Here is an 8517-nt window from a genome sequence, read left to right as displayed (position 1 = left end):
TGTCCCAGCTTCCTGGTTCTTATTTTATCTCCTTGAGAGAAAGAAGCAGTTTCCATGCACTAGTTCCCTCCGCAGGAGTGAGCATCAAGTCACTCAGTGGAACCCAGGTCTTCTGTGGCTGGCAGGGACTCAACTAGTTGAGATGTCACTGCACCTCCCAAGGGTTACATTTGCTGCAAGTGGGAAACAGGAACTGGAGCCAGACATCAAATTCAGTCCTCAACCTTTAGGCTAAATGCCAGCTCCCTAGATGTCTTTGTTTTTCCATAATCCCCTCGGGAACATTACAAAACACAGGTTTTTTTAAAAAGTTGGAGAATTCGCAGCAAAAAATGGGCAGCAAATGGGAATGTCGGGCTGCTGAGACAGGGAAGACAGTGTTCACAGCTGCAATCTCTGGGCTGTGCGGAAGCCTCCAGATAATGATTTAGGGATGCGGTGTGGCTTGGGTTTGCTTTTGTTCAAGTCCCTGGCGCCCTCTAGTGAGAACAGAGTAACCTAACACGCGTTCTTTAGCTAGGTTCTCTTCCTTCCTGTATTCTGGCTTGCGGATCAAGGGTGTTTCCCTTTTGGGGGTCACCTTGTTTCTTTGCTGCTAACTGTATTTTTATACATGAATATAAATTTACATCCACTTCATCTCCATGAGTAAATCCCGGAGTCCCACATTACCCTAGGAGGGAGGACAATTGCCATAGGATTAAGATACTTCTGTTTCTGCTTGGCCGCAGACAGTGAAGAAAACACTTTAAAAGCATAAATAACCAGAAAAAAAATGACTTGAAATTGAAAACTTAGAAGTCAATTTGCAGTTTCCTTTGCCCAAAAGAAAAAAGAAGATTCCCTAGAATCCCAGTAGTTCGGGGAAACACGTGGTAGAGAACCCTGGTTATGATAATCAGTCTAACTGGAGGGCTATGTCCAAAGCCACACACCCCCGAGGTCTTCTCTATTCCATCTAGCCCCAGGGAAAGACAGAGTGGGTTTATCTGACCTGAAAGATTATCACTGGCAGATTTTGAATGAGGACTGGCCAGGGGAAATAGGCTCACCTGTTATCAGCTCTGTTTAGCTTCACTTCTCTGAAGACATCAAGGTAGGGGCAACACAACCACCCAACACTCGAACCAGAGCTGTGCTTTATGGAGACTCTTGGAAATCCCTGACAACCTCAGAGGTGGGATACGCGGTCAGGCAGTTATAGAAGCAGAAGAACTTGACTTTGCATGTTTCATTAGGACCTGTTGTCTGAGTTAGAAATGACAGGCAACCACGATCATTGCTGTAAATAAGGAAGCGGGTAGGACCACTTTAGTAAACGCACAGGAATGAGAAGGATGGGATGATTCTAGCCATGATGTTTGGGAATAAGGGATGAGAATTCAAATTACAATAGGCTTTCTCCTGTAATACAGGACAATGAAGGTTTATGACCATTTCCTTCTGAAACTTTGGAAAGCGAAAGAGGAGTTGCGTGGTCTGCCTGCTGCCCCACCTTCACATGTCCCCCGCTCCTCCACGGGCGCATTCAGCACCTCGGAAAGCGCCCGTGACACCCCAGGGGCTACGCATGCTCCATGGGGCTGGTCTGCGAGCGCTGCTGTAACTCCGGGAAACGTTGGCTTGCTGCAACTAACCCAGAGTTGGCAATTGCTGGAGAGAGCCAGACAGGCGAAGACCTCTAGGCAGCCAGAGCTGGGTAGCTGAAACACTTGGATCTCTGCTTCCTCTCTCAAAGGACAGCAATCGCAACAGAGAAAACCCGACAAAGGTATTGGAAAGGGCAGGCGCGGGCCCCGAATTGCGCTCCCGGGTGGTCGGGTGGGTTAGGCGCCAGTGCCCAGGGGACAGCCGGGAACAGAGGGAGGAAGTCAGGGGTGTGCGGGTCGGACATCGAGATTATGCCCTTTGCCTGGGAAGCCTGGGACTCGGACGGCTCGCTTGCCTTACGAGTTGCATGCCTCTGTTCCCTCACCTCTCTCCAGAGCAGCAGCTGAGTTCAACTCCTGGGCAGGCCCCCAGCGCACCCCTCCGCACCCACTTCTAGGCGCTGTCTTCAGCGGCTGCTTTGAAAGCTCCGGCGCGCCCCGGGCTACTAAATCGCAACCCCCCTTGCTCCCTTCGTCCTCGCCCCTCTCCCCGGACCATGACCTAGAGGCACCTGCGCAGGTAGCCGCAGCAGCCACAATGGCCACCACAAAGAAGGCGGAGGCCGGCGGGAACGAGCTCGCAGGACTCTTGGGGCCGGTCCCGGACCTTCTGGAAGTGGCCAACTCCAGTAGCAACGGATCGCTACAGCTACAGGACTTGTGGGATCTAGGGCTGGAGCTGCCAGACGGCGCGCCCCCGGGCAGTGTGGCAGCGGAGAGCGCTGACACCGAAGCGCGGGTGCGCATCCTGATCAGCGCAGTATACTGGGTGGTCTGCGCGCTGGGGCTGGTGGGCAACCTGCTGGTACTCTACCTGATGAAGAGCAAGCAGGGCTGGCGCAAGTCCTCCATCAACCTCTTTGTCACCAACCTGGCGCTCACAGACTTCCAGTTCGTGCTCACTTTGCCCTTCTGGGCCGTGGAGAACGCGCTAGACTTCAGGTGGCCCTTCGGCAACGCCATGTGTAAGATCGTGTCAGTCGTGACGTCCGTGAACATGTACGCCAGCGTCTTCTTCCTCACCGCCATGAGCGTGGCGCGCTACCACTCGGTGGCCTCGGCTCTAAAGAGCCACCGGACCCGAGGGCACTGCCAGGGCGACTGCTGGGGCGACCGCCTGGGGAACAGCTACTGCTTCTCAGCCAAGGCTCTGTGCGTGTTGATCTGGGCCTTGGCCGCACTGGCCTCGCTGCCCAATGCAGTCTTCTCCACCACGATCAAAGTGATGAGCGAAGAGCTGTGCCTGGTCCGCTTCCCGGACAGGTTGCTGGGCGGCGACCGGCAGTTCTGGCTGGGCCTGTACCACTTGCAGAAGGTGTTGCTGGGCTTCTTGCTGCCTCTGGGAGTTATCAGCCTGTGCTACCTGCTACTGGTGCGCTTCATCTCCGACCGTCGTGTGGTGGGGACCGAGGGGGCTGCAGGGGCAGGAGGCCCGACGGGAGCCAGCGCTCGTCGACGCGCCAAGGTCACGAAGTCGGTGACCATCGTGGTCCTATCCTTCTTCCTCTGTTGGCTGCCCAACCAGGCGCTAACCACCTGGAGCATCCTCATCAAGTTTAACGCAGTGCCCTTCAGCCAGGAGTACTTCCTGTGCCAGGTATATGCATTCCCGGTGAGCGTGTGCCTGGCGCACTCCAACAGCTGCCTCAACCCCATCCTCTACTGTCTGGTGCGCCGTGAGTTCCGCAAAGCGCTCAAGAACCTGCTGTGGCGTATTGCCTCGCCCTCGCTCACCAGCATGCGCCCCTTCACTGCCACCACCAAGCCAGAGCCCGAAGACCACGGGCTGCAGGCCCTTGCGCCGGTCCACGCAGCTGCAGAGCCAGATGTGCTCTACTACCCACCTGGCGTGGTGGTCTACAGTGGAGGGCACTACGATCTTCTGCCCAACAACTCCGCCTATTGATGCTGGCCTATTGAGGCCTGGGGCATGCAATCCAGCCAAGTGGCCCTTTCCAAGATGGGAAGGAGCAGAGCGGAATTCAAGACCCAGGGAGGGAAGGGTATGGGGAAGGGTGGAGGAGCAGCCTGTGAAAAGGCTCTGAGAACCTCCTCTGAGAGGGAAGCCTGCGGAATCCAGGACCAAAAAGAAGCTGGCGGAGATGCGGAGATTAGCCCATGGGAACTGGAAATCTGTCTCCGATTCCCCATCTCCCATCCCCGCTAAGCCGTGTGGGGGCGCCCACAAAGGAAGAGGCACCAGAGTGTAGAAAAGCACGGGTTCGGGAGAGTGGGTTTCAGCTACACCCTGCGCAATGAAGCACCTTTATCCCAGAGACTTCTAAAAAGTCTTTGACGGGGGCTCTGCAACCTGCCTCCAGCGAGGGGCGCTGTCCTCAGATCTTTTCCTCTGCGTTTCAGCCAGAGGATGTGGCACCTCCCGCCAAGCCATGGTAGCACGGATCCCCTGGACCGGGTGAGCGGGCACGCGCTGTGTCTGAACTCAGCAGCCTCTGAGCTCAGAAGTCATCAGGGAGAACATCTGTCATCAGCAAGGAGAGCCAGTCGTTGAGGAGTAGCGTGGCCAGGAGAAAGCTGACTCGGTGATTAAGTGAAACTTCTTTCGCACACCGTGTCTAAAGGAAAAAGTGCTCTCCCTTGCTAGCTTGGGAACCTAGCAGGAAGTGGAGCTCCAGGCGCGCTGGAAGCCCAGGGGTTTCATTTCCCTTGCAAGCCTCCTGGGCTCCCGGGAGAGACGCTGCAGGTTCAGGTCAGCCAGCTGCAGGTGAGCGGGACCTGAAACTCCTACCAGACATCCGTGTCAGGGCGTGCGCTGCCCTAGGCCGGCCCTTTCCTTTACCACCGGAACTCGGATTCCTCTTGGACTGAGGCAGTTGCCCAGAGAAGCTACAGGGCTCAAGAAAGGCTGTAACGATGTGCCTCTGGCTCTGGCAAAACAAATCCTTGGAACTGAAAGTCTGCTCTTTTCAATGAAGGTGTAGAGTGAGAAAGAGAAGGAGAGCCAGGTAAAACCTGCCCTAAAAAGGAATAGGAACAGGAAGATGCCCTTTGAAGAACCTTTTCTAGAGTATCAGGAATGGGTTGTCTGCTGCTGAAACTATTACCAAGACAATATGGAAAGAGCCTTTCATAGGACACTATCTTAACCCCTTCCTTTAATGCTTTGCACACTGAGCATTTGTGATGAATTTCTAACTTGTAGTTTCTCTGGCTGTCTATAGAATGACTCAAGTTTCTAACAATTCCATCTTGGTCACAGCCTTTGAATATCCCCCAGTTCCTCACAAGGTCCTTCTCTGAGGTTTCTTTGAGAATCGGGCTCAATGTCAATGCCCCACCCACCTGGATGCTTTCATCAGAGAACCACTGTTGTCTTTGACTATTTGGTTTGGGATAAAGAAACCATAATATGGGCAGTAATGTGGTTGTTTTAATACAATAAATGATTATTAGAAAATGCATGTCTTTGAATACCTCTTGAGCTGTAGATTTGTTGAGTAACTGTTGCAAAGTCCCTGCAGTGTTTTCAATGTAAGGCTCTAATGGTTTGTCCTGCTTTCTGTCACACAACACAGTGAAATGAATAAACAGTCGTCCCTCTCCACAACAAAATGTAAAGGGCCCAGACTCACTCCTGAGCAGCTGTGAGAAGCTAGTTGTTCCAGAAAGCAAAATAATTCTTGTGTTTTCCAGTAATCAAATCATTCATGCCTTGGGGAGGAGATTCGTTGATACAGAAGAGCAACTGGGATAAGAAAGAGGGAAGCATCCAAAAATTACAAAACAAATGAGTGAACCCTAGAAAGAACCACTACTGGAATGGCCTTACTGAAAGACTCTTGTTTTGGCAACTTGATACTTTGCTTTGGACAGTAAGTTTACGTGTGGGTATATCAGAACTCAGAAAGGGGGTGGAATGTGCACTCCACTACTAGGGGTACTGGAAAAAGACAAGGGACTGGAACTGAGCTCTCCACAACACACCCACACTGCAGAAAGCACTGCCTTGCCCAAATCCAAAGTAGAAGGCTTCTGGGAGGTTGACAGGCGGGATCCATGACCATGATCTCTGTCCTCCACAAGAACAAAGGGGTCCCAAAGGAAATGGCTGATTCAGTTGAAATCAGCCAATAGCTTTCACCCGCACCCTTTGTCTGCCAAAGCCTGTGCTGGGTGTTGAGATCAGCAGCATAATCCAGGTACATTCTGGACTTAAACCACAGAAAGACAAGCAGCCATGGACACAATCAGGATCGTACAGGGAACAGCACACAGAACATCAAAGGAAGGCTAAAAGGAAGCTCAGAGGGAAGACAGGGGAAGAAAGACTGACTCTCACCAAGGGACTCTGAAAAATCCTGGTCAACAGTGTTATCTGAGATGGGTCCAGAAGTGTGGGCACAGTCTGGGCAGAGCAACAAGGTAGCAAGGAGGTCCAGAAGATGTTTGAGGCCAAGGAGATGATCTGATCAACAGCCTGGTGTTTGGAAGGTCAGAGGTTTGACTAGGGAGGCAGGAAGCAAAGTTCTGGCTTCCCTACTCCTTCATCATTTCCTGTGATTTCTTTTGAAAATATCCACATCTCTGAATTTGTTTTGTTTGCAAGCAGGACTTGTTTTTCCAGAGAACATGTTGTTAGTGTACTGGGAAAAAACACTTTAGTTCCCAAAGCTGCACAAAAAGCTTTAAAATTGGATTCTACTCATTGAGTCAAACCTTAGTGGACTTGAACTCAATGAGTAAAGTATTTGCACATAATATTTGAATGTGCATGTTTGTGTGTGGGGGGAGGGGTGGGGAGAGAGAGAGAGAGAGAGAGAGAGAGAGAGAGAGAGAGAGAAATACCTGTTATAGCTCCCCTCCCCTCCTCAGCTCAGGAGCCCATATGATGCTCCATCTTGAAGAAGTCTCATTTGCAACCCAGATGATGGCCTGTCATGAGTTGGGGATCACTAGCGTTAACTCTTGGGCAACAAAGTAGGATGGACCAACTTCTCAGCTCCCTATGGAAGGCATTGCTAAGTCTTTTACTACTACCATGGTCTTTTGAGAAACAGGAAATTAGCCTGAATCTGTGTCATTTCTAAACTTTACAAAAGCCAAGCAGAGGCAGGAGAAGCAAGAAAAGTTTGATGCTGTTTCTTTCATAATTCTGGGAATACATGGCATGGGATCCTTGGACTGTGACCCTCAGTGCCTCACACGATAGCACTGGGAGCAGTGGTTTCCCGATTGCTCCTCTAAGTTGGTCATGACTTACTTTCCCCAGGACGGATGATGGGGCAGAAAGATGAGGAGAAGACAGTAGAAAGAATGGAATGGGGAAGACAGAAGAGTTGTACACATGCACCCTATAAACAGCCAGGTGATTTTATTTATTAATGAGGTACTAATAGAAACAGGAGACAGGGCCTGCCAGGTGCTGGTCTGGAGAGCAGAGAATAAGGCTTGAGGGTTGATACACGAAAGAGTAGCACACTCAGGTCTGAGAGGACAGCACAGCCAGGTGTGGACAGCACCAGGGATCTGGAAACAATGGCATTAACTGCAGGAGCCTGCAGGGCCTGGTGCCCCCTGCCCTCCATCATAAGCCTCTGCCTTCTCTCCATCCTCCCATCTCCTGCCTCCCAACCACACAGGTCTGTAGGGATGTCCCAGGTGTCCCACCCCACATCCCTAGCCCTGCCACAGTAGCCGGTATGATAACTAGGTGATAGAAGACAGCAGTCTTTTTAATCAAGAAGAAAGCAGTTGGGAGAATTGCAGCAGCAAGGTTCAGGCCCGAGCTGTAAGAGGAGGAACAGAATGAGCTGACAAGCCTTTGGAGACCACTCACAACTCTGGGAAGGAAGGAAGACCTTGACATTGAAAGAGGCTTGCCTGAGACTAAAACAACATATCGAATGTAGCTTGTTTCTTTTTTCCAATTCCTTCCCAGCAGCTAAAGGTTGGGAGTGGCTAGAAATTCAATGGAAGTAATCCATGAGTGCATGGCCAGACCCTGAGTTAAAGTCTGAGAAAGAACTTCCTTATTTTAATTCCTAAATAAGGATGGGCAAAATCTCAGTTCTGCACTAGCTGGGCTCACTGGGTGCTATGTAAACAAAAACCTAACAAAAGGCCAGAGAAGATCTCCGCATGGGTAACAGGAGGTTGAGCCATTAGCAGCAGTCATGATCACTGGCTGTCACTCAGCGAGCACTGACCAGTGCCAGCCTGGGCCAGTGCCACTGGTACAGCAAGCAGCAGAGCTAAGGCACCTGGGCGCAAAGCTGAGCTCTTCCATCAACCAACTGGATGACTGTGGATGAGTTCTTTAATCCCTCTGCCTCAGTTTCCTCACCCACAAAGTGGATCACCAGTGAACGTACTGGCTCCCCAGATTACTGAGTGGGTGCAGGTAAACTATTTAGAATGGGGGTAAGCAGTCTCATTCATCATCAGAACTCAGAAACAGTTTTCCTAATGTGCAGGTATGCACAGTTCAGGGAAGTTCATTTGCTGCTGAGCAGCGAAGCCAGGATTTGAAACCAGCCTGATGCCAACGCTTGTGATCCTTGTATCGATCTTGCTGCGTCTCTGGAGGTTGCTGAACATCTCCTCTGCCTCCCCTCCTAGCAAGAGCAATTGAAGAGGGGCAGCTGGGGAAGAACTGCTTAGCTTGGAGAAGACAAGATCATAGGAAAAACCAGAGGCTGTTTTGTGAAAGACTTCATAATCAGCTCCAGAGGAGGACGAAAGAACATCGACTAGAAAGGACTGTTGTCACCGTGTCAGTGAGATGAGCCGCCAGAAAGTGGCAAATCCTCCAGCTTGAGAGAGTTGGGCAGATTTGCCAGGAACATCATAAATTAATAGTAATTAATGATCAGTAAATTAAATATGAATAAAGTAATCCCACAAAATC

The 8517-nt window shown here is 51.1% G+C and overlaps 1 protein-coding gene across 1 annotated transcript; it reads left to right on the top strand.

The window, feature by feature from the left end:
• The first annotated feature begins 1577 nt into the window (after positions 1-1577).
• Positions 1578-3555, top strand: RXFP3 (relaxin family peptide receptor 3). The gene is made up of 3 exons (XM_058679997.1): positions 1578-1646; positions 1739-1821; positions 1986-3555. Exons 1-3 carry the CDS (start codon positions 1578-1580, stop codon positions 3553-3555), a joined length of 1722 nt encoding a protein of 573 aa, XP_058535980.1.
• The last annotated feature ends 4962 nt before the right edge of the window (positions 3556-8517 follow it).

Source organism: Ochotona princeps, chromosome 23, assembly GCF_030435755.1.
Source record: "Ochotona princeps isolate mOchPri1 chromosome 23, mOchPri1.hap1, whole genome shotgun sequence".
NCBI classification, from domain to species: domain Eukaryota; kingdom Metazoa; phylum Chordata; class Mammalia; order Lagomorpha; family Ochotonidae; genus Ochotona; species Ochotona princeps.
This window is presented reverse-complemented; position numbering and strand designations above follow the sequence as displayed.

Bases quoted from the DNA above. Each gene is read 5' to 3' on its own strand.
- RXFP3 (XM_058679997.1), top strand. From the start codon at position 1,578: ATGGGGCTGGTCTGCGAGCGCTGCTGTAACTCCGGGAAACGTTGGCTT. The intron at 1,647-1,738 runs GCAATTGCTGGA...CCTCTCTCAAAG, and splicing joins CTGCAACTAACCCAGAGTTG to GACAGCAATCGCAACAGAGA. The intron at 1,822-1,985 runs GTGGGTTAGGCG...ACCTCTCTCCAG, and splicing joins TTGCGCTCCCGGGTGGTCGG to AGCAGCAGCTGAGTTCAACT.